The sequence below is a fragment of the Pleurodeles waltl genome, chromosome 5 (assembly GCF_031143425.1).
Source record: "Pleurodeles waltl isolate 20211129_DDA chromosome 5, aPleWal1.hap1.20221129, whole genome shotgun sequence".
NCBI classification, from domain to species: Eukaryota; Metazoa; Chordata; class Amphibia; order Caudata; family Salamandridae; genus Pleurodeles; species Pleurodeles waltl.
Genome location: NC_090444.1, coordinates 129058248 through 129085053, shown reverse-complemented (window position 1 = coordinate 129085053; position 26806 = coordinate 129058248). Strand labels below are relative to the sequence as shown.

Sequence of the window (26806 nt, the reverse complement as noted above, 5' to 3'; positions counted from 1 at the left end):
AGAAAGGGGTCCTCACTAACCAGTTGTGTAAGGAAGATTAAGTTTGAACCCAATGCAAAGAAATGCGCCTAGTTCCCTGGTATCACCTTGCGGAAAACTCGCAGGGCCAGCCAGAACTAAAAATAAATGAAAACAATTTTTTTTTAAACTGCACTACCAACGCACCCGCCACAAATCTCAAACTTCATGTTCTACAGCCCAACCAGCGCATGTTAAGTGCCCATAGGGTACATCTAATCACCTGCTAGCAGAGCTGGGTAACGTGGTCCACATTTCCCATCAGAAAACTACTTTAGGAAAAGGTTGGTGGAAATAAAAACAACCTTATTTTCTTGCACACGATTTAATACCTCAGTTTTGCAGTTTCAAAGTGCTAAATTATCCGATTTAATAGTACTGAATTTATCAACCTCAATAGGTTGAAAAGATGAGAAGTAATTACTGAGATTGTAACTTTTGACCTGATGGTCACCACAAAATAGGTTTGAGAACCACCTTGAAAAACTTCCCAAGCACAACAAAAACCTAAAGTAAAACCCCCAAGTTCCTCTACTCCTGGGGTAGAATATGAATTCATATATGTTGAAGGGCGATTAAAAAAAAAAAAAAAAATTAAAAAAAAATTGCATCCCACTACTGAAAGTGCTCAGGTGCCCTTGTTAAAGTCTCAAAAGCAGGTGAGATCTGGCATTCTACAGGCGGGAATAGGGAATTTCTAGCACCCGACACCCTGAACATACTGTTTAGGGTTGAGTACACCAAGTTTTTGTTTATTTTATCAACTGGATAAGAGGGCCCAATCCCAAGCAACAAACAGTTTGACTGCCAATTTACACTACCACACTATGGGTCTGTAAAACTGGACTGTCTACCACAAAGGCAAGATTTGTATCCGTATGCAGAGTTGTTCATAGTTGTATATATGATTCACTAATGCAAACATCTTTACAATTCGGATAGGCGTTCTAAGGAAAGAGTGAGTTGTGATGTGAGCGTGAATTACTGACAGTGGTCCACTGTAAAAAATTGAACACGTTTCCCAAATTTAACAGTTTGAGGCTCTTTGGAATGTCTCCAGAATGCTGCCCCAATATGTACACGAAATTTGAAAGCAATACTGGACTTGAAAAAAAAAAAAAAAACATTCTGCTAAACTAGTGTGCAGTTTTAAATAGCATTACTCTGCATGTTGTTTTAAGTAATTGGCAATACGTGAAAAAAAATGAACAGACAATCAGTTCAAGATGATCATGGGTAATATTATGGGCACCATGAAAATAAATTCGGGACCCAATTGTTAAAGAAAATCACAAATGTGCACCAACAGCTACATTTTCTTGCAATATGTAGTTGCATAGGTGCAGATTTACAACTTTCACTCCGTTTACAGACGTAGGCCTGGAGACCATGTTCTTAGCAAACTCATGCGAAGTTCATTTTTGCATAAGAAAATATGCATGTGTACATTTGCTCATAAGAAAACCTGCAGTGCGATTGCAGATTCCATTTCCTCCACCTCCCTTTTTCTCTCCCAGAAAAACATTACACATTGTCTGAAGTAAATTTCCAATCTTTTCCAGTGCAGGATAAGATTAGAAAGGAGTTGGCGAGTACCCTTAAACAAGTGTGCTGGTATATGTACACAGACACCTAGTGCATTAGAATATTGGATATACAGCTTCTCACCTACTTCTATGCCATTTTTGTTGATTTCCAGAGATGGCAAAACTACAGCCTTGCTAAAATCCAAAATATCTAAAATATGACCCCTGGCTTTATTGGAGCAGCTACTACCACAGCTCTGATGCAATAAGAACACCGCCATTATTTCTTACTTCATTGCATAGCACCAAAAGGGAAACGTGGAGTTTTAACAGGACACGAAGGCTTCTGAAGCATCCCGTCTCTTGGACGAGTTACTTCGATAACATGAGTAAGTAAACCTGGGCTACAAAGACAACTCAAAGGGTCGGGTGACTTTGTGCTGCGAGATCCCAAGATGTGATTTCTGAAAACCGAGAGAAGATTTATTATCTGAAGGGGATGCAGATTCCACAGGTCTGGTACAACCACATAAGCACTGGACTAGATTTTAAGTAATGTTGACCCACGGAGGAGGTGTAAGACTAAGGCAGGTTCCGAGTAGGCATATTTGTGTTCTTGGCTGCAAAAACATGTAGGGTACAAGATTGGCTTGGCACCTGTAGGAGTTTGAAAGGGACACTGCCTTGGACAAGTAGTGGAGGTTCTTGGAGAGGAGCAAGAGTTTATTTATGAAGTTTTATTAAGCGAAACAGGACTATAGAATTCTTCAGTGCTGTACACAAGGTGGAACATAAGCATACATGGAGGCAAAACATGATCTGATGCATCACAACCATTATCTACCAATTGTTACTCGGTTATGAAGTAATAAGTGGTTCCACTAAAGATGGCCTTCTAGTGCCCAAAGATGATCTGGTTCAAGGCACTTGGGTGAACATTGTTTCTATGTGTTCTGCTGGGATGAAGGTGTTCATGCCCTACGAGTAGTTCAAGTTACATCAAGGGGTCAGCCGTGGAGTTAGGCTTATGAAGGCTTTATATAAGGATTCTGTTCATTAGAATGCTTTTCACCTCTTTTTTGAAGTTGAAGGTCAATGGGTTCTACCAACTGTTTGCCCCTATGATATGAAACTCTCTCTCGCCAAATGGCATACACTGAAAAGGAGCATGTGAAGTTTTGTTTTCTGAATGTTAGGGATTCCAGCTAGAGAGAGTTCACACTTCAGAGGAAGTGGCAGGCCCTGGATATTCAAATGTTTTCTGCCAGGTACCAAAGTTTATTGTAGTGCAAGGCTTTCTGAGGGAGGCAAGCAATTTTCAGGGGAGCTCTAGCTTCAAAAGGGAGTTGGGGGGAGGGGGGGTCAACCCAAGTGAAGGTGTAAAGTGGTCAAACTGACTCATGCCTGTTATCAGTCCTGCCGCTTTGGTGATGCTCCTTCAGGAGAATAGAATAGATATCATTGCAGTGACTCTCAAAAATGAAAGTCCTGGAAACTACACAAACCAAAAGGTCATGCAGGCCCGAGCATAAAAGTGACCTCCCACCAGGCCTGACTGTCAAGGCAGTAGTAGCTCTTTGTGAAAGTATTAAGAGATGCTCGCATCGTAGCCTGGCATATGCCTAGAACAGGGACCCAATGTGCCAGTGCTGCTGTTGTACTGTCATGGAGCAAGTGGAAGGAGTCTGTAGGCCTCCAGGGGGCTGCTTCTTAGCAGATTTTAATGCAGAGGTCTAGCCACCTTGATAAATTATTCTTCTGCATCACTTTCCCTTTCTTGCACCAAAGAATTACACAAAGAGCTGATCATCCATGTGATGGCCCTCTGCGGAATCGATATAAAAGCTTAGTGCTCTCTTAGGTTAACACAATGGAGACTCACTGTCAAAGGGTGAGGCAAAGAATACTGCAGAGTGATCAATTGGTCAACGAGGAAATGAGTCACAACCGTTGGCAAGAAGGCCGCCTGGTCCCTTAGCACCAATTTTTCCAGTAAAAAGATAATTATGGCATTTGCACTAAAAAAATGCATTTAATTCACTTCCACATCAAGCGGACACGATTACGATGAGGAAGCGTTTTGAGCCTTAGAGACCTAGGCTCAAAGAGTGCGCACATGTGAAATGTTAAGAACAAGTTCTGATTCCATCGAAGCATAACAAATTATTTAGAAGGAAGCATGCGAGTCAAACCTTTTATAAGCAGCATGACAATCTATGACAAAGATGGTTTGTCAGGCAAACAGTACGACTGTGCTGGGCTACCAAAAGGACAAAGAAAGCATCAGGCAGTTTGGCTTTCAAGGGGTCGGTGCCAAGGCCACCCCACCGGTAGCTCTTGACACAAGATCCAAGACCCCATTCCACCCTGATTGTTGCAGTTCCACAGGGTGGGCATGTTGTCCATGAGAACCTGCATATCAGTCTATTTGATGGATGGAAGGAAGGAACGTATTTAGGGCCAGAGAGATCTCTGCTGGAATCTTTGAGCATCCATATTAGATGACTGCAACTTCACTGCCTCAGCTGCTCTCAACCACCAATGCAAATAAAGAACTTTCTTCTCTTGGTGGCCCAGGCGGCAAGCCCTGCTCTGTGTCAGGAGAGGTTTCCAGACTCTCTTTGGCCATTTTGTAGGTCAAAATACAATGAATAGTCTGGGGTGGTTTGAATTTGAAATCTGTGTCTTTCCTCATCAGTGTCCTGAAGGGCATAGGGTGTTTATTGCTGAATCAGAGCCACAATTAGTGTGAACCCTCTCATGGTACCCACTACAGGGCTGAGGAATTGGATCTTAGTCTGCCTGAATGACCATCAGTTGCATTTTGTCATTTCATAGTACACAGGTCAGGATCAGGCCAGCTTTGGGAGGTTGGGGACAGATCGCTGTGGGGGGGTTATTGACCGCCACCAGTGGAGTCCATGTCGGATCAGAAGAAAACACCAGAGAGGAAGTGAGAACAGCCAGGCTCCTAATAACCTCACTAGTGACATGAGGCACAATAACCCCATCATAAGGAAACTAAACTGACTTACCACTAAAAGAAGCAGTACCCAGACCTGCACTCTGACTGGTTGTTGATTTCTCCTTTTTTCCACTTTTCCTATTTCTTTTGCTATCACCAGAGCTTCTGGACCTGAAGAAAGTAGAGCCTAAACCGGTTGACCTCTCAATATGGGTAAAACTTACTTTTCGGGGACAAAAAAAAGATGAAGTAGTTTTATACCACATTATTCCATCCCTCTTGCTCCCTGAGCGTACACACAATTGACCCTTCACATTAGGGCACCCAACAGAACCCTTGCCTTACAAAAGAGTACACCTCTGCAGCTCACGCCTGGATCCAAGTAACCAATGCCAAGAAGGGTTCAATGATGAAGCCTGCCACATCCAAGGTGAGGGAGTCTTCCTCTTGACAAAAGCCGCATAACAAACCTGTTATGAGAACAGGGACACAGAGGCTTCAAGTGAGGGATGCCATGCCCTCATCTGTGATGTACCAATACAGGCTGCAGATTTGCACATGTCAAGAACGTGCATTTTATGTGTTCTACTAAAGCAAAGCTATATAAGTCCCTGGAAGCAGCTCTGGTAGACAAAGGAGGTTCTGTGGTAGGCATGGTAAAAGGGTCTTAGAATGTTTTTTTGTAGGAGTTACAAACCGTTCTAGAACAGAGGGAGGCATTGATGAAAAATAAATGGGAAGGGCTGGATTGTCTGCATTTTAATGAGAAGCATGGAGAATATCCTTTGGCACCTGGAAGCTGCACAGCTTTTGCTGGAGAGATTGGAGATGTTCCTCTCATTAGTGAATAATGGAACGTATTGGGCCGGATGGAGACTGCAGGAGGTGAAGAATACCCAATGTACAGTTTAACAGTCTATAATAGAGTTCAAGCGATTCCCAGAGAGCAAATTCTATGCAGAAAAGATGAATTAATTCTTCCACAGTGCAAAGAGTTTTCAGACTTTGATTAACACAGTGAAGCTATGAATATACAAATGTTTATTTGTGAAGTCGAAAAGCCTCAAAAGCAGTCCTGCGAAACTAACAAAGGCCATGCTTAAAACAATCATGGCAGACAGGGAAAAAAATTGCGGGTGCTCACATTTCTGACCTGGATATACGTGAATCATTTAAGAAGGAAATTCGTGAAGTTCTAAAGCATATAATGGAAGCGTCCTGCTCTGTGTGAGAGCAAGATGGTTAGGTTAGATGTGTTGAGATGAAATCACAGAATTTCTAAGCCGGGCAAACGTTGTGTTAATTAAGCCAAATGCTAGTTCCAACGATGATTTGTGTTTTTTGGCCACTTCAGCAAGGAAAGCCAATCAGCAAGAGCTCACCAAAAGACTATTAGGATGCTAGGTGAGTGGTAACGGGACAGTTTGCAGGCTTGAGGATACGCAAAAGAAACTGAATAAGTCTAATGGTGAGGGAGCTATGGGTGGTGTTACGACACCGAGGGAGAAATGAATTTCTGTCACAGTCTACATTATATTCAAGTCACCCAGAGACCGATTCAGCTGTCCACAGATCAACTGCTTAAGAAAACAGCAGCCAAAGCCCCCCACAGAAAACAAACTAAAAACTGTCCGCAGACATGCAGAAGGTTGCAGCTGCAAGAGCAGACAGAGGAGGATAATTAATATATAAACACCGACAATCCTTTCCATAACCTTTTGCAGTAGTCACGGTTGTAAAAAGGAGTGTTGAATGTGGGCTTAAATGTTTTCCTTTGATAACCCTAATTTCAAATGCATACCAGGATATCCCTTCCATACTGAAGTTGCATTTTCCCATATGGATGTATTTGAGAAAAAGCAGTAGAATAATAAAAAATAAAAAAATAAAAAACTTCAACCTCATTTGTACTGAAACGTTACTGCATATTTAGCTAATAATTCTCTGTTTGAGTATTTTATTAATAATAATCAGCCTCATTTTAACAGTACGTTCATGGTTGTCAAGCAACAAATGCTCATTTCGTCACACATGCAATCAGACACCCTGCCCGGTGGTTGGCAACCAGCAGATGTTCTGCTTGCCCGGAGGCGTGGGGCCTCTTGCCACAGGATCCAGGCTCCCACTCAGCCCTGCTTCTAGCAGCACCAAAGGGTGGACATATTGTCCACGAACACCTGCATCATCTGCCTGGATGGCATACTGGGCCTGAGATATCACCCAAAGATCCAGAAAACCAACATGTAGCTGGCTCTCTACTGTAGACCACAGGTGTCTGATCTCCACCTCTTGCAAGTGTACCCACTACCCACCAAAACTTTTGTTTTTGCAGTGAACCTTTGAAGTAGTTACTTTCCAGGCTCCCTGTTCAGCTTTGTTGCCAATCATAGAGGAACTGGGGATAAACTTACCATCTGCTTGTGTGGTTTATTCTCAGGGTTACTTTTAGCCTCTCTGGCCTTGTCAATGTCTTCAGCAGTTAGTCCACCGACTGAGGAATGATCCTGATGGAAGGCCCGGTACTGCCCCGATGCAGCAAATGGACCTCCAGAGTTCGTGACACCTTTGAATATTGTTCCGCCAGCAGAAGCAGCGTGAGGTGGGAAAGCACCCTCTGCTTCACTGAGGTTACCAACATGCTTGTGTGGACCGGAGTTGTAAGGTGGCCCCTCCGGATAGTGTGCATTGTCCTGAAATTGGCTTGAATGAGACGCTTGGTCCTTCATGGATGTTTCTGGGGCTGCCTCTGAGAAAGTGTATTCAGTGCTGTCAAAATCATCATCTGCCAAATTCTCCTGCTGCTTGCCAAGATCCTGAAAGAAACATTTACAACATTTCAGAACAGAAGAAAGAGAAGAAACCGACACAATATTGCATAACTAAAATATATCTATACAAATAAAACTAAATGAAAAAAGCATTTTGGCCGCTGTAAACATCTGGATGTAGTGCCCAAGAAATTACAACGTCCCCGTACCCCTGGAAGAAAGTTCAGCTGGCAAGCCACTAATTTGCTGAAATACCTGTGCTCTCAGCACTAATCATGCAATTATGTACAGCTGTATGCTAGATCAGGGTTTCTCAACATTTTGACTTCCGTGTATCCCGAAGAGTCACTACTGGAAACCGGGGACCCTAAGTAGTTTATATGATTTGAACATCAACAATACACACGAATATCTAAACAAGTACATCAAATACACAAATTAAATATTATATTTAATTCACAATCAAAAACATATGCAAAACAAGATATTTTTTTTAATCAGAAGGTTGTAGGATTTCAAATCTAAGTTTTATTTCGAAAAGATGAAGTGACAAGCTGGACCCCAGTTTATCTTTTTTTTAATTATTGATCCAAATGCATGCTCTCTGTCAGCTTTTACCAGTGCTTCAACTGGGGCCACCAGCCGTCCTTTTGTTGTACTTGTGCAGCTCCCACAAATCAAGATAAGGGAATCCACTTAATTTTAATCTTTCAAATTCCTTAACAGAGATTTTTACAATTTTTAGTTTTCCTTTATGTATACTTCCTTAATTTGCCAATACTTAATTTTCAACAGCCGCAGACCCCAAGAGTACGTGACAACGTGATGAGTAAGAATCACTGATTACAAAGAATTAAAAACTTGCAGCTGCAGGATACAAGAGTTTGGAGATTGTGGGGTTAAGTGCAATGCTCATGAAATAGAAAGATTAATTAAGTATACTAGAAAGTTGCTTTTCTAGGCAAGTACAGGATGCAGTAAGTAATGAAAATGTCACTTACCCAGTGTACATCTGTTCGTGGCATTAGTCGCTGCAGATTCACATGTTTGGCACAGTCCGCTGCCTGGTGTTGGGCTCGGAGTATTACAAGTTGTTTTTCTTCGAAGAAGTCTTTTTGGTCACGGGACCGAAGGACTCCTCCCTCCTCGGCTCCATTGCGCATGGGCATCGACTCCATCTTAGATTGTTTTCCCCGCAGAGGGTGAGGATGGAGTTGTTTGGTATAAATAGTGCCCATGCAATGGAGTGAATATGTATGTACGATAAGAGTTTCTAATAATTATTTACAAATGTTCAGATGTTTAAGATTTATGATCTACTTCTAAACGGCTACAGGCTTCCCGGGGAGGTGGGAGGGTACATGTGAATCTGCAGCGACTAATGCCACGAACAGATGTACACTGGGTAAGTGACATTTTCAGTTCGATGGCATATGTTGCTGCAGATACACATGTTTGGCATAGACTATAAAGCAGTTACCTCCCCTAAAAGCGGTGGTTTAGCCTGTAGGAGTTGAAGTAGTTTGGAATAATGTTCTTAGTACAGCTTGGCCCACTGTAGCTTGTTGTGCATTTAGTACGTCTACACAGTAGTGTTTAGTAAACGTATGAGGCGTAGACCAGGTTGCAGCCTTACATATTTCGCTCATAGGAATGTTTCCTAGAAAGGCCATTGTAGCACCTTTCTTTCTGGTTGAGTGTGCCTTTGGTGTAATAGGCAATTCTCTTTTGGCTTTAAGATAGCATGTTTGAATGCATCTGACTATCCATCTAGCAATGCCTTGTTTAGAGATTGGATTTCCTATGTGTGGTTTTTGAAAAGCTATGAACAGTTGTTTTGTTTTCCTGATTAGCTTTGTTCTGTCAATGTAATACATTAGTGCTCTTTTGATGTCTAATGTATGTAGTGCCCTTTCAGCCACAGAATTTGGTTGTGGGAAGAACACTGGCAATTCTACTGTTTGATTTAAATGGAATGGTGAGATTACTTTTGGCAGAAATTTTGGATTTGTTCTTAGAACTATTTTATTGTTGTGTATTTGAATAAATGGTTCTTGTATGGTAAATGCCTGTATTTCACTTACTCTTCTGAGGGATGTGATTGCAATGAGAAATGCGACCTTCCAGGTTAGATATTGCATTTCACAGGAATGCATGGGTTCGAAAGGTGGACCCATGAGTCTTGTTAAGACGATGTTAAGATTCCATGAAGGAACTGGTGGTGTTCTTGGTGGTATAATTCTTTTTAGCCCTTCCATGAATGCTTTAATAACTGGTATTCTAAATAGAGACGATGAATGAGTAGTTTGTAGGTAAGCAGATATTGCTGCGAGGTGTATTTTTATAGATGAAAAAGCGAGATTTGCTTTTTGCAAATGTAGTAAGTATCCTACTATGTCTTTAGTAGAGGCATGTAATGGTTGTATTTGATTGGCATGGCAGTAGTAAACAAATCTTTTCCACTTAGATGCATAGCAGTGTCTAGTGGAAGGTTTTCTAGCTTGTTTTATGACCTCCATGCATTCTTGTGTGAGGTCTAAGTGTCCGAATTCTAGGATTTCAGGAGCCAAATTGCCAGATTCAATGATGCTGGGTTTGGATGCCTGATCTGTTGTTTGTGTTGTGTTAACAGATCTGGCCTGTTGGGTAGTTTGACATGCGGTACTAGTGAAAGGTCTAGTAGAGTTGTATACCAAGGTTGTCTTGCCCATGTGGGTGCTATCAGTATGAGTTTGAGTTGGTTTTGACTCAACTTGTTTACTAGATATGGAAGGAGAGGGAGAGGGGGAAAAGCGTACGCAAATATCCCTGACCAACTCATCCATAGAGCATTGCCTTGTGATTCGCGGTGTGGGTACTTGGATGCGAAGTTTTGGCATTTTGAGTTTTCTTTTGTTGCGAACAAATCTATCTGGGGTGTTCCCCAAATTTGAAAGTACTTGTTCAGAACTTGGGGGTGAATTTCCCATTCGTGGACTTGTTGGTGGTCTCGCGAAAGGTTGTCTGCTAGTTGGTTTTGTATTCCTGGAATAAATTGTGCTATTAGGCGAATGTTGTTGTGAATCGCCCACTGCCAAATTTTTTGTGTTAGGAGGCACAATTGTGTTGAGTGTGTTCCTCCTTGTTTGTTTAAATAATACATTGTTGTCATGTTGTCTGTTTTGACAAGAATGTATTTGTGTGTTATTATGGGTTGGAAGGCTTTTAACGCTAGAAATACTGCTAACAGTTCTAGGTAATTGATATGAAATTTTGTTTCGTGTATATCCCATTGTCCTTGAATGCTGTGGTGATTGAGGTGTGCTCCCCACCCTGTCATGGAAGCATCTGTTGTTATAACGTATTGAGGCACTGGGTCCTGAAATGTCCGCCCTTTGTTTAAATTTTTGCTGTTCCACCATAGAAGCGAGAGGTATGTTTGGCGGTCTACCAACACCAGATTTTGAAGTTGACCCTGTGCCTGTGACCATTGTGATGCTAGACACTGTTGTAAGGGTCGCATGTGTAGTCTTGCGTTTGGGACAATGGCTATGCATGATGACATCATGCCTAGAAGTTTTAGCACAAATTTTGCTTGTATCTTTTGGTTTGGAAACATAGCACTTATTACCTTGTGGAATGCCTGCACTCTTTGTGGACTTGGAGTGGCAATTCCTTTTGATGTGTTGATGGTTGCTCCTAGATATTGTTGTGTTTGACACGGTTCTAGGTGTGATTTTGTATAGTTGATGGAAAACCCCAGTTTGTGAAGGGTTTGTATGACAAATGTGGTGTCGTTTGCGCATTTTTTTACTGTGTTGGTCTTGATTAGCCAATCGTCTAGGTAAGGGAACACATGTATCTGTTGTCTCCCGATGTGTGCTGCTACTACTGCTAGACATTTTGTGAACACTCTTGGTGCAGTTGTTATTCCGAATGGCAACACCTTGAATTGGTAATGTATTCCTTTGAATACGAACCGTAGGTACTTTCTGTGAGAAGGGTGTATTGGTATATGAAAGTACGCATCCTTTAGGTCTAATGTGGTCATGTAGTCTTGCTGTTTGAGCAGTGGAATGATGTCTTGTAGTGTGACCATGTGAAAATGGTCCGATATGATGTAGGTATTTAGTGTCCGGAGATCTAATATTGGTCTTAATGTTTTGTCTTTTTTTGGAATTAGAAAGTACAGGGAGTAAACTCCTGTGTTTTTTTTGTTGTACTGGTACTAACTCTATTGCATCCTTTTGCAGTAGTGCTTGAACTTCTAGTCCTAAAAGTTCTAAATGTTGTGGTGACATTTTGCGTGTTTTGGGGGGGATGTTTGGTGGGAACTTGTGGAATTCTATGCAATAGCCATGTTGGATTATTGCTAATACCCAATTGTCTGTTGTAATCTGTTGCCAAGATTGGTAGAATTGGCTTAGTCTTCCCCCAACTGGTGTTGAGTGAAGGGGTTGCGTGACTTGAAAGTCACTGTTTAGGTGGAGGTGTTTTTGGAGTCTGGAATCTTCCCCTACTCCTTGGGAATTGACCCCCCCCGATATCCCCTGAAACCTCCCCTTTGGAAGGAACCCTGATATGGTGTGGTTCTTGTTTGTTGGCTGGTGGTGTCTGTGGGTTGGCCACGAAACCCCCCTCTAAATGGAGTTTTTCTGAAAGAGCCTCTGCTCTGCGGGGAGTAGAGTGCGCCCATGGCCTTGGCCGTGTCTGTGTCCTTTTTAAGTTTTTCAATGGCTGTACCCACTTCAGAGCCAAACAGTTGTTTCTCGTTGAAGGGCATATTAAGGACAGCCTGCTGGATTTCAGGTTTGAAGCCTGAAGTGCGTAGCCAAGCGTGTCTCCTTATGGTGACAGCAGTGTTGACTGTTCTTGCTGCAGTATCGGCTGCGTCTAGTGAAGAGCGGATTTGATTGTTTGAGATCGTTTGTCCCTCTTCCACTATTTGCTGCGCCCTTTTTTGGTATTCCTGGGGAAGATGGTCTACGAGAAGTTGCATCTCGTCCCAGTGTGCGCGGTCATATCTGGCCAGCAGCGCTTGTGAATTTGCGATGCGCCACTGGTTGGCTGCCTGTGATGCTACTCTTTTCCCTGCCGCATCAAATTTTCGGCTTTCTTTGTCCGGAGGTGGGGCGTCGCCAGATGTATGTGAATTTGCTCTCTTGCGAGCTGCCCCTACTACCACGGAGTCAGGTGGTAACTGCGAAGTAATAAACACTGGGTCTGTGGGTGGTGGTTTGTATTTCTTATCCACCCTTGGGGTGATGGCTCTTGATTTTACGGGCTCTTCAAAAATTTGTTTTGCGTGCCGTAACATCCCTGGTAGCATTGGGAGACATTGATATTGGCTGTGTGTAGCCGAGAGGGTGTTAAATAAAAAATCATCCTCTATAGGATCGGAATGCAGTTGGACATTGTGGAATTCTGCTGCCCTAGCCACCAGTTGCGAGTATGAGGTACTGTCCTCTGGCGGTGACGGCTTTGTGGGGTATGACTCGGGATCATTGTCCGGCACTGGGGTGTCATACAGGTCCCAAGCGTCTTGATCCTGATCGTCATGACTTATGGTAGTTTGTGCTGGTGAGTGCATTTGTGGCGGTGTTTGTGCCGGCGATGCCTGTGGTGGAGAGGGCGGAGGCGTGACTTTTTTAACCACTTTGGCTTGTGGTTGTGCGTCATCCTTTGGAAGTCCGATCCTTCTTTTCCTCATGATTGGGGGAAGGGTTGATATCTTCCCTGTGTCTTGCTGGATGTACAGTCTCTTGTGTGTAGTCCGATTCTACACTTTGGAGCTCTTGTCCAAATCTGTGCATTTGGCCACTCATTCCTTGTTCCTCTGAGTAGGATGAAGGTGTGGTATTTTTCGGCGCCGAGAGAGAATCTTTTTTCGGTTTCGGCACCGACAGAATTTTTGTTCCTTTCGGCATGGATTCTCGGTGCCGATGTTTTTCGGTGCCGGTATTTTGTTTTTGTCTCTCGGAGCCGCTTTCTCGGCTCCGAGGTTGCTCCATGGCGGTCCCTCGACCGGAGTCGGGTGTCTTCGCTATGGGCGTGCCCTTTTTCGGCGCCTTCGACGGGTCGCCTGCTTTATGGGTCGAGCCATGGCCTGTTGGCAGTGGCGTCCCCTGGGCTTTCGGTTTGTCGATGGATTTACTTTTCGACGTCTTACTCACAGTTTGTTGCTGTTGTTCGACGTCGGAGTCTCCGGATTCTGATTCCGGAACCGAGAATGTTTCCTCTTCCTCGTCGAAACGTTGTTTTGTTGACGTGGACGCCATTTGTTGACGCCTGGCTCTTCGGTCCCGGAGTGTTTTTCTGGACCGGAAGGCTCGACAGGCTTCACAGGTATCCTCCTTGTGCTCGGGGGACAAGCACAAGTTACAGACCAAGTGCTGATCTGTATAAGGATACTTACTGTGACATTTTGGGCAGAAACGAAACGGGGTCCGTTCCATCGGCTTCAATGTCGCACGCGGTCGGGCCGACCAGGCCCCGATGGGGGATCGAAACTACCCCAAAGTCTTCCGATGATCGGTGTCGATGTACCTAACTATCCCGATACCGAACGGAACAATACCGACGCTTTCTTCCGAGATTCTGACTAACTTTCCGAACCGAAACACGGAGCGAAAAGGAATACGTCCGAACCCGACAGCGGAAAAAAACAATCTAAGACGGAGTCGACGCCCATGCGCAATGGAGCCGAGGAGGGAGGAGTCCTTCGGTCCCGTGACCAAAAAGACTTCTTCGAAGAAAAACAACTTGTAATACTCCGAGCCCAACACCAGGCAGCGGACTGTGCCAAACATGTGTATCTGCAGCAACATATGCCATCGAACATTAAGTTTTCAGATTTTTCTATTCTTCTATTATTACAGTTGGAACGAGTGATGGAATTCATTTCCCAAGTAAATAAGTAATAAATGATGGAGAAACTATTAATTTAATACTGAGCCACTCATTAAGGACTAACAGTATGAAGTCTCCTACAACACAAGTGTGTTGCAGTACCTGCAAAACCATCTTTTATAAATAAACAGGCATTATCTATCTGTGTACTGCCTTACACAGGATATCATTGTAATAGGAGTAGCAGCATTAAGAGCGGGACAAGTGTTAAAGATCTATTTTTCAGCTCTTATTTCCAAAGACCGAGGTTTGAGTTCCTGCTTCACCATGACAGTTCATCTTTCAACAAAAGGTCATGGATCCTTCTGCCTGTGGAACACATCTTCTTGCAATTGGTATGTGCACTTTAGCAGAAGTTCAACTCCTGCTCATTGAATCAAAACTATCAGGTTGTAGAAAAGCACTGGTAAAGATCAAACACTGAAATGAAGTATTATCAAGGCGCTTCTCCCCTTGAATAGCATCTGCACAGTCATGCTGGACCTGGCCCTTTTTACAGGATTATCCCCAAGCTTTTTGCCTTCTTTTTCCTAACCTGTTTTTAGGACTCTGGGCACTTTACCACTGTTAACCAACGCTAAAGGGCATATGTTCTTCGTCTAAAATTAATCGGTGACTGGTTTCTTCATGATTGGCATATTTGATTTACTAGTAAGCCCTAGTAAAGTGGATTATGTGTGCCCAGGGCCTGTAAATCAAATTTTAGTAGTGGGCCTGCAGCACTGATTGTACCACTCACACAGGTAGCCCTTTAAACATGCCTCAGATCTGCCACTGCAGTGTCTGTGTGTAGTTTTAAACTGCCATGTCGACCTGGCAAGTGAACCCACTTGCTAGACCCAAACATTCCCTTTTACTACATGTAACTCACCACTAAAGTAGGCCCAAGGCAGCCCCATGGGCAGGGCACAGTGCATGTAAAAGGTAGGACATGTAATGGTGTGTTCAACATGTCCTGATAGTGAAATGCTGCTAAATTCGGTTTTCACTATTGCAAGGCCCATCTCGTCCATAGGATAACATTGGGATTGCCTTGGCATATTGATTGGGGTCAAGGACAACAACTTTTCAAGTTGATTTTCTCCTCCGGACAAGGAGGCCCAACCCCTATGCAGCACAATCCCTTCAGCTGCCAGTTTACAGTGCACCATTACAGAGAGGAGGGAAAGGAATTGTCTGCAGTTGAGGTCATATATGTGTCCATACGTTAATGCTGTTCGAACTTGTATTTAGGGTTCACTAAAGCAAAGACTTAATTATTAGGGTGAGTGTTCTTTAAAAAAAAAAAAAAAAAAAAAAAAAATTTAAGCTCGAACTGCACTACTGAGTGGTTCCAGCAAAAAAAATAAAAAAAGTAAAAGATTTCTTAAGTTTAACATTTTCAAATCTAAGGGTACATATAATGCTCCCAGAATGCTCTTCTGACTAAATGTAAATATTTGCAGAAGCTTGATTGCAAAATTTATGATTTTTTTGCTTTCAAAATAAAATGTTCTCAAAAAAACTAAATTAGGAAATGTTTTGCTTAACTACTGTGAAATTCTAGGTACCATTTCTTTGAGGCATCATTTAGTAAAATGTGTTTATGCACGCCAGTATTTAAAAAAAATATTCATAATGGAAAGGCAGCGTAACCAGTTCCAACAAGATTATGGGAAACATGAATATAAACAGGCATTGTCAAAACCAATAGGTCCAACATTGGTAGTCAGTCTTTTGGTTTTGTCAATGCTTGTCTTGTTTTGACATGGCTTTTGTAAAATATTTTGTTGTGGGAGCTGCTGGGCCTTCACCATTGTCACAAATATTAGAGGAGGAAAAAAAAAATAACATTTTTGGTCACAAAAAAGCACACATTGCAACAGTAGTTCCTGACACTGAACAAAACTACTTTGTGTGCAGATATGCTCATTGTGAAAGAGCAGATTACAATTATTGTAATGTAGTGCAACATGAATTTATAGAGTGTGGAACTTGTCACGTGTGAGTGTATCCAGGTGCTGAGTAGGAGCGGGTTCTGCAAGTAGGGCCAGTCACAGTGAAGCCAGCAAATAGATGGATGGATGGAGAGAGACAGGATTTTAATAAAGCAAAAGGTTGACACCAGACCTAATTAGGCCCAATTCTTAAAGAAAGTTTCAAAAGTGCACCCATGATATAGGTCTTTGCATTAGTGCAAATTACCTCATTTCATGAATTCACAAGAATTTACAGAAGTAGACCAGGAAATCACAGTCCTAGAAAATATCTGAACTGTATTTTAGCACAAACATATATGCAGGTATAGATTTGCTCACGCGAAAATCTGTTGAGCGTATACTAAAACACTGTCCCTTTAACCACTTTTTCCCAGCCCTGGGAGAAGCTATACTTTTGACCCTTGTCAGGAGTAAATTTCCAACCTTTTCCAGAATAGGAAAGGATTAGAGACGAGCTAGTGAAACCCCTTAAAACATGCAAATTAATAAATTTGAACGAACTAAAAGAGGCATCCCAGCCTTGGAACTATTGCTTACCATTGCCTCCTGCCCTAATATGTAGATCTGCGGGAGAGTGGCAAAATATAGAAATTGTTAGTATTCAAGCCCTATTATAGTACGAGCTCTGGCATAAAAAAAAAAAGAGGCTATTATCAGAGCTGTAATATAATGAGATTGCTGCCATAATTTGTTGCCGCACTACAAGGCACCAAAAGGACAAGATTTTTTTTTATTTTTTTTAACAGGACAAGTAGATTTATGAAGCAACCTGTCTTGTGGACAAGTAGATATTTTGTTAAATTCCACACCCCTGTGTATTCACTCTAGACAGCCACACAAAAGGAGCGGAGGTGTGCTCTGTATCTCCTGATAGCTCATTAGGCTGATGGGTCTTCCTGAGCTAGAGTGGTGGGAGGTGCGGACACTTGCACTTGAATAGGGCTGTACTTGTCTTCACACAAAGCAGTCTCCAACCCCCCTAAAGTGTATCTGGGGCCCAAGGCAGGGACTTGTGCACTAGGAAGACTTCTCTTTGACGTTTGCCTACTTCACAGACTGAAATGGGTATAAGTACTGGACCTCACGTAGTTAAAACACTTCTGGACTGCGGACATTCTCCCAGGAAGAACAGATAGAATCTGTAGCAGGGACTGCCACTTTGCCTGTTGCTTTGCTGTGCTGGTCTGGTCTGTTGCTTACTGCTTCTGTCCTGGGAGTAAAAAGACTGGACTTGGGTTTCTACATCCTGCTTTCCAAGGGCTTGAACTGAGCTTGCCTCCTGTTAAGTCTCAAGGCCATCAAAGACTTCGCCTGCCAGCGCCTGGGCTCTCCTGCTGAGAGAGCTGACTTGCCAAATGTAGTTCTTGGTCCCTTGGAAGAAAAGTCTGGGGCAAATAAGAAGAAACTAAGGGCCATATGTACAAACACATTTTCCCATTGACACAGAATGGGAAAAACCCTTTGCTACATCTGGCCCTAAGCACATTGAGCCCAGATCGGGTTTGGAACCGGCACCGAACTCAGACTCCACACAACAGCCTGCACCGGAGCCGTGGTCCTCACCGAGTGCAACAACCAGGACCTGGAACACAGGACCGACACTACCACAGCACCTCTGAAGTCCTGCCACAGCGAGAATCCCAAGTGCTGTGTCATCGACATCCAGAACACCCGACTCCGACGCAACACTGTGGTCCCATGGTGATCGTAACACTGCAGTCAATGCTCACATGTTGACCTGCTGGATTCATACGCCCTGTCTTCTCAAAGCATAAACGCCTCCCCACCAACCGTAAGGCACTGACGCCTCACCTCCCCTGCCTAGCAGTAAGGAACCAAGGTCTCACCTCCTTGGTAGCAGTAAGGAACAGACGTCGCACCGGCTCCAGTGACGCCTCACCTCTCCAGCGCCATGCAAAGTCTTTGTTTCCTCATCGTTTTCCAAGGTAGTGTACACGGAGTCCATGCGACTCCGTGACCAGCAAGCACTCCCTCGCGAGTGGTGTTTGAATGTTGCAAGCGATTTCATCAAGACACAGCAGTAGCCCCAGTTGGAGATATTGTGCTTCTAAGAGCTATAGTAAGTTTTAATCTTTGAAAATTTGTATCTTTACCTGTGTTTTTTTGGGGGGGCGTTGGGGGAATGGGGTACGCACGTGTTGACTAGAGTCCCCATGCTACTAAATCATCTGCTCATATTTTGTCTGTTCTTGCCAGAACTCCAGCATGTGTCTGCCTTTTGGAGAGTACCCACAGGTCTGGGCTAAGTTACCAACATGCCACACACAAGTAGTTCCTCTAAAATGAATCTTTTCTGCAAGACATGATCTCTAGGTTTTCACATTTCTCCTCTAAGAGGATGTGTTGCTCCTCTAGTGCCAGCAGAGGTTGCTGCAGTTTTCACAGTCATCAATTGGTTTGTGCAATTTTGACTCCATCACACGTACCTGAAGTGTTTAATGCAGTATTTTTTGCATTCCTGTGCCTTAAGACCAGACACGGGCTCCCCTTAGAAATTTATTGTGGCCCCTGTTAGGGAGGGGCTGCTAATTACTTGCTGTCACTAAACACAGCTGGCTTGGCAAATGGGAAGTGTAAGAGTGGGGCTACAGTTCCCACTGCTCCAGATGCAGGATCACAAACTTCATTGTGCCAATATTGTGGGTGTTCCAGCAACAGCGCTACCTGCCCTGAGAAGTATTACTTTACACAAACCCACTTAGAGTCTTATTCATCCCAACGTGATCTGAGGGAAAGGGCAGGTGCATCTGTAGCACAAACATTTAAGGTACAACATTCTTATTTTGTTTTCCTTTCTTCAGATTTTATGGAAAAATTTAACAATATTTATTTTAAAATATTTATTTTAGTTCTACTTTCCCACGGCTGATGGTGTGTACACGCAGTGGTGTTCACTGCCTACAATGATTTTGCAAGACATGCAAATTACGTTATTTCTTTCTACAGGTTTGCATACGAACACAAAAGCCTGGCCGATATTCTTAAAAATCCTGTATAAAAAATAACTTACTTGAAACTTCCAAATCTCAACTCTCCTTTTTCTTTCAAATTACTCACTCCTTCTTGCCATCCTCTGCAGGTCATCGCTCAGAGTATAGCCTACTCTAAATCACATGCACGCTTCCTTAATTCTTACTATTGTATCGCTGCAAACTGCCCACACCTTATTTTCAAGATCACAATCTTACCTTTAACAGTCATATTGTGCACCCTAGCAATACCTAATCTCAAGTAGCTCATCTATCAATACTGCCACCAAAAGTATGAAATTGCCTTATCTCCATCTCCCACTTAAGGAAAGTTTAGAGTTCAAGACTAATCTCAATACACAACAATAACTACCCAAAAACACACACTAACCCAGGGGACCTAACGCAAGTGATGCCCATCATAAAAGCCCAACAATACAATTACAATATAACACACTAAAACCAATACCAAAAAACTTAGCAGGCAGACAGTGAATTGTAGTTCATACCGGCTGCTTAATAATTCTTTTACTGTTTGGCACTTACATTCACATAAGACAAAACTGCTAAGGGTCCTATACATCGCTCAGTACCAGTACACAGCAATAAACCACACATCCAACTGAACATGCACAGAAAACTAAAGAGATCAGCCAAATACCTCTAGCCAACAGAGGAATCTAATTTTGCCCAACACTGCGGGTCCTGACTAGCAACATACTTTGGCCATTTCTTGGAATTTCACAATGACGCTCTAATATTAAAGTCCAGAAAAGCAGATTTCTCTACCACGACTCTTTAACCTACGCCTGCGGAGGACCACAAATGTAAACGAAATAGCTCAGAATGGACAACCCAGTACAGTAATCAGCTAAGTGGACTATGAACATAAATACCAAAAACGGACCTGCGTAGCTATTCAAGACTACCAGCTTACTGAAAACCATAAACTGTGTGCGTATCTCTCTCACACTGGTTATCCTTCACAATGCTACATGCTGCATCCTTGGCAGACATACAACCCCTCATCTTGGGTCCACTTTTCTACACTGGTGTGAAGGCCTCTTAAGGGCCAAGGCAACAATGAGAGTCGAAATACTGACTAGCAAGGCTTGTGCCCTAGTTTTTAGGTGGATTTTAATAAAATACCATAGGGTCTGCTTCATTCATAAGCTTGAGAGCTCCTCCAATTGTGGAGCAGCATTACACTGCTGGCCAGATTAAGGAGGGTCCCTGTTTAGCGACCACACTGAGACCAGATCTGACAACCCCAGGTTGGATTCATATGTGGCTCATTTTGGGGGCTGGGCTCGCTCCCAGTGCAATGGAGATGTGACAGCAGTGGAATTCCGGGGCAGAAGAGTTTTGTCTCTACTGTTGTTTCTCTGGTCAAGGGAAAAGGGAACGGACAACCACCGTCCTGCTCAGATCTCCAAGATAACCATTTTGGGCACGAAATACATGTGGGTTCAATGGATGTGTGCACTCACTAGTAGACTCTTAACTCACTGCTACAAAACATACAAGCGGATTTATAAATGCTCCCACACGCGAAGGCAGAGGACATCCTAAAACACTTTACAAGGGAGAACCAGTAGCAGCCTCCTGACATCTGTGCGGGCTGAAGTGGCCCACTTTCCAGACTAGAATCACACACTGTCATCACAATTATCAGAACATAGCCATGGTGGAGACCGAGGTAGGCAGTTTCCCTCAAAATGGGGTTACACCTCGAGTTGGAAAGTCCAGTTTTAAAGCTGGCTGCAACATTTTTGTCAAGCACGCATTTGACCCAGTGGACAACTAAACTGAATCCTGGGCAAAATCCTCTACCCACTGCTCAACCACACAGATTGATGTCTGCTTCTGATCTTCTTAAGAGCCATTCCCAAACAAAGAGTGGCATCACCAATGGTCTATGTGGTTGTCAGACTAGCAGTCATGGAGTCTGTACCCAAAGGGAAGGAGCAGGTTGAGTGGCAGCAAAGAATTCAGGAGCCTCGAGAACCTGAAGATGGAGAGAAATTCTTTAGACCAATTGAAATGCAGAAATACAGATTTGGATCAAAACTAGTTTTCTGTCACCCATAGCTTCTGGCAAAGAATAATATTTATATGGCAGCACACACAGACAGGAGGTAAAGTAATACGTTTGTAGGTCTGATGCACTGTGAACCAGGGAGGCCCAAAATGGAAGGTTATTCATTCCAGACTGAGAATATATGTACGAAATGTCCGCCACTGAAGAGGTAAATGAAATACTGAAAAGGGAGGGACCGGCCTGTCAAAATACACAAGGCAACACACAAGACATACGGTGTCATCTTTGGCATCATAAAGTACAGAACCCACTGTGGTTGTTGTAGCAGGCTAGCTTGGGCCCGAGATTACAGAGGATCAAAATAATCCTCATTTTATTTACAGTGCACTAGTCAAAATGACATACTGATAAGCAAGGTTATATGGGCACCTTTTCTTGCACAGCATTTCCATAATTGAAATTATGTCCTCCTCGAATTCTATCATAACATAATTTATCTCAGACGCATCTGAAATCGAGCCAGAAGTTAAGAACTCAGTGATTCGTTACACACTATTGCCTGGTCTCTTTCACGTTAGAAATTGGGATATGACCAGGAGAAGAAAAAAAATGCATTTTGTCAAAAAATATACAAACTATCAACAGTTGTTATGCCTTGAGCAGAGGCCGCAATCTGAAGGTGTACATCTTCATACTGAAAATAAGTCTGCTCGACAGAATCAGAAATGCTAATTTTTAAGTCGAAGCCTACCACACAGCACAGCTGTCTGGTTTGCCAACAACATCTTACGGGCATTCTGAAAGCTTCCCTGGGAATACAATCCACCCATTGCTGACCACTGGGTTTGTGGTTAGTAACTCACATTTGCCTGCTTTCTATTGGCTGGTTTTATTTGTTTTAGGCTGTCCAGCTTTAGTTTGTCCATCAGGCAAAGCATTGCTTGTATTCTGTATCCTTTGGAGGTCTTGTTTTCTGTATGCAGACCTTTAAATCTTGTTGTTATCTTGTCACGCATGTGCATTCAAAGACAGAGGTCAAATGCCAGGCTCTGTCTTCTGATAGAGAACGAAGCTGTGACTTCAAAGTGAGAGAATTAATGCAACAATCTTGCTGTGAAATTAAGGTTTTTTTATACCACACAAAGAAATGAACAGTGCTGATATTTCAGAACATATCAGCATTAGGAAAGTATAAATTACGTTTTTTGTAATACATTTGTCCTTTTTTTGTGCTTTCAGCCTCCTTCCCGTTAGTAAAAACAAATCTGAATACAATCAAAACACATCAATACACTAGGTGATGACATTTCCACACAGTATCATTTGTGTGCAGCAATACTGTATGTCCGTGCAAATGCAATAGTCATTTCAAGTGAAAGTGGGTTGTCTAATGGGAGTATGCTACCACACCATGCATACTCCACAGCACTGTACTGCACTTTCTGCCCCTCTACTTTACGACTCTATAAAATGCCACACCATTCTACAACACTATTACACTCTATGGCACGCCACACCATTCTACAAAACTCCATTCTACTCTTACATACCACACCAATGTACCCTATGCCACTGTACCCAAACTACCCCACCTACTTCACCCTATGCCACTAACTTTTAGCCATGCTGAACAGTAGCCACACTGGTGTATCACATTGCTAAAACATTGACAAAGCCAATAGCTCTCCCATAGGCAAGACCTATTGGCTATGTCAATATTTTTTTCAAAGCAACAATTTCTGAAAAGAGGGGGAACAAATAAAAACTGTTCCAAAAAAAAAAAATAAAAAATAAAAAGCAACTTACAAAACAAGCAGTTGCAAAGCCAATAGGTCTCGCCTATTCAAGAGTTATTGGCTATGGCAATGTGTTTGCCATGCTGTACATCCGTGTGGCTGCTATCTGGCACAGCTAAAAGTCAGTGATGTGGAGTGCTGTTGAGTGGTGAGGGGGAGTAGAGTGTGGTAGAATGGAGTAGGTGGGGGGAGGTAGTGTCAGCGTGGAGTGGGGGGGGGGGGGAAGAGTAGAGTCCTACTGAGGAGGAGAGTCCATTTTTCTGTGGCAGAACATAGTGGGGTGGAATAGGGTGGAGTGGGTTGGAATGGACTGAGGTAGAGTGGTGTGGACCGAAATGAGGTGAGGTGGATTGGGTTGGGTAGATTGGGCTGAAGTGATGGGACTAGGGTGGAGTGGATTGGGGTGGGTGTGGTAGGGTGGAGTGGATTGGGATGGGTGTGGTAGGGTGGATTGAAGTGGGGTGGAATGTGCGGTGGTAGATTCGAGTGGAGTTGGTAGATTCTGGACTGGAGTGGAATGCAGTGGGGTGGATTGGAACAGAGCAGGGTGGACTGCAGAGGATTGGCGCGGGGTGGGTAGACAGGAGTGGAGCAGGGCAGACTGGTCAGGACAGGAGTGGAGTGTGGCAGACTGGTTTGGATTGTAGTGGGGCAGATTGGGGGTGAGGCAGACATTTTAGATTGGAGTGGGCAACTTGTTTTGGATTTGAGTGAGGCAGACTGTTTTGGAATGGAGTAGGGCAGATTGTTTTGGACTGGGGTGGGGCACATCGGAGTGGGTTGGGAGGACTGGAGTGGATTGAGGTGAGTGGTTTGCATTGGAGTGGGGTGGACTGGGGCGTACTGCACAATTGTGTTAAAGCATAGTTTCAAAAATTACACATAAGATAGAAACAATATTGCATTGCAATTTTTAGAACAAGATAATAGTCTTCTTTTGAGAACATTGCCCACGAGCAAAAACAAAAAACACCAGTGCAAAGTGTGAAAAGTAGACATGGCAAAAATAAAATAAAAAGTTAACTGTAGAAAATACAATTTTGCGATTTTGGTTGTCCTGCTGAGCAAATTTTTGCCAATCATGTGCCTTCTGTTTGCAGGACACTAGAAGCTGATGAGAACAAAACGGTACCTTAATCACGTCATGAGCAGCAGGCAGCACTGATTACGCTGAATCAATCCGTGCTTGGTTCCTGCTCCACGGACAGGAATGGAAATGATGATATGTCAGCAGACCAACCAACCGCAAGGTAGTGAAGAAGAGACCGCAAACCAACAAATAAGCAAAAGACTGGCTCCAAGTCCTTTTCTAAATACAAGAGCGTCTTGCAATATGCATGCACTAGCGCATGCTATCGCAAGCTCGACCCTAAGGGGAGGGGTTGGCGGGGGGGAGTTGGAGAACGTGGCAGAGTGGGGTGGCCAGCGGCAGAACTGAGTAGGAATAAAGAAAGCAAAGTGAAAAGACAATGCAGCTCACAGAGGAGGCAAACAGTAGCCCAGTGTTAGGCAGTGGGACGTGCGCCTCATTAAATGAAGGCAATAAACAAAAAACATCTCGCACATGCCTAGAGCGCTGTTTTGATGAAGTGAACAAAGACATCAACAGTTTCATAAGCTGCTGGCAACTCTTCTAACCAGTGTGGGAGGGAAAATAATATCCAAACGGAGCAAAATATGGCAATAAAGAGATGCAAAGTGGAAAACTAGGTGGGGTTCCTCTCAGCCATCCCCTCGCAGCCCCACATCGCATCGGACATTTCAAACATTAAGTCACATCTGTAAGAAATGGAAGATTTGGCACCAGATTTGACTTTCACCGATCCTGCTTTTTCTTAAAACATTCCTGTTTATCCTGTTTTTGCTTCACTCGCTGCTTTTCAGCGCAGATTATCTGGTGCACCACAGAACGAAAATAATTAAAAGCAAGCACTGGCAAAATCAATAGGTTTGATGTTCGTATACGTGCAGATCGAACGTGCATACGCATATATAATGAAGCATCTCACAAATGCCTTCTAGTGAAATTAAAACCACCATTTTCTCACTGCAGCACCCATTTTTCAGATGCCGCTGCCATGTTCCGAAACAAAGGGACCTGTACCATTGACGACTCTTAAGTATTGGTTCCAATACATTCGCCATGAATCTCGCTGGCGTCATACACTTCAAACCTATAAATGCAAGCCACTAACATCTTTGCACAGAAATGGATAATTCTGTGACTATAATCGGCAACAGTGACTCAGGTGGAATAGACTACGCACACACCTACTCATGGATTTTACTAAATGATTTGGTGGAATCAATTCATCCTATTTTATCCCCTTGAGAAGAGCAGTCCGATACTTAACCCTATATTATCTTCCCCTTGGTGCCCCCAGTCTCACTGGAGGTGGTCCAAACGCATAAATAAAAGTATAGGAACTGTGATCCTGGGTACGATGGGGCACGGTCAGTGAGTGTTGGAGAAGCGGGGGTCAGGGATACAGCTATAAACAGCAACATATTCTGTAGCTTTTTTCATGGCCTTTCACCTACAGGTGAGTGCATATAAAATATAATGCACACTCCTTATATGAAATATAAATACAACTCTAAATGATCTGTGGGGAATTCATTTTTCTGTTAGTCCAGCTTGGCTGGTTAATAAATCGCATAAGTAGTTTAAGGGTGCAGCCAGATGGTCAAGGATTTGAACCCTTGTTGGTGTGCTGGGGAAAAAGTGTTGTGTATTTATAGAGCTAACTGGTCCAAGTTTATGACAAAGCACTATTTAAAAGTAAGTAGTTCGTTGAAAAAAATATATTACACAGGATAGGTTGCACAGAGTGTAAATAGGCTGTCGCAAAATGTGGAAAATTATTTTGTTTTAATGTTTACAGTGGTTTCAGTGCTCCTTGTGCCTAGTGTAATCCTTTCTTATTAGGTTCCATTAGAAGGAATTATTCTATCGATTAAAGCATATACGGCCTCCGAATAGTCTTTATATTTGCTGATTAATTACACCGATTTATATTTTTCAGGTAACGGGTACCCTGGAGAGAAGGCCTGGTTCTTCTGTAGCTGCCCCTCCCTTCCGTCACTTTGTAAAAGAGCCCCTTCTCCCCCCCAACCCCCCCACCCCCACCCCGGGTCAAACTGTGACAACTCAACTGTTCACATCAGTTGTTTTTTTAAATAAAAAGTATGGGAACTGTATATAGCAAACTACTAAAGCATGGGAAGGTCATTCCCCATTCCCCTGCCCACTTGAATTACTGCTCGTTTAGGGATAAAAACTACTTTAGCTTGTGACTACTATCAACAAAGGGCTATGTAACACTTGATATTATTGACTATGTAAAGCCTTGAGAAAGTCTTTGTGGCTGAAACACGTGTTCGCTGTTTTCGTGGCAATAATCCGCTTGTTATGCTGACATATGGGTACGAGTGAATAAACCCACCGAAAACTGTATTTCTTGTGTTATGACCATTAATGAGCGAACTATTCCAATAGTACTACACAGGTGTGCTAGCATCTGTTTGATATATAGTTTTGATTGACGGCTCTGTCCGGTCACTCACATGACACCCATAGGTAGGAGGGCGTTAGCTTGGTGAGCGCGAAGTGTATAATTCAAACATAGGTTCTGTTACTGTAGGTGGAGAAGTGTGGCTCAATGGTTAGAGCGGCAGACCCTGATGCAGAAATCTGGCCCGGGACCAGGGTTCAATTCCTGCCTCGGCGGGTCTTGTGCTCAATTTCCTCGGACCTGATAATTCTCGCATCGGTGCCTAATCTAATTCATGGGTCCCACTCTGTAACTCTAGGCAATAGCTTGCTTAATCTCCA

At 43.2% G+C, this 26806-nt stretch overlaps 1 protein-coding gene across 1 annotated transcript in view; it reads right to left on the bottom strand.

The window, feature by feature from the left end:
• The window catches only part of LOC138297005 (atypical kinase COQ8A, mitochondrial-like), a 229689-nt gene that overhangs the window by 119113 nt on the left and 83770 nt on the right, over positions 1 to 26806 (bottom strand). Inside the window, exon 3 of the mRNA XM_069236522.1 lies at positions 6921 to 7322. Within this exon, the coding sequence (XP_069092623.1) occupies positions 6921 to 7322 (402 nt within the window). The remainder of the gene's footprint in view (positions 1 to 6920; positions 7323 to 26806) is intronic.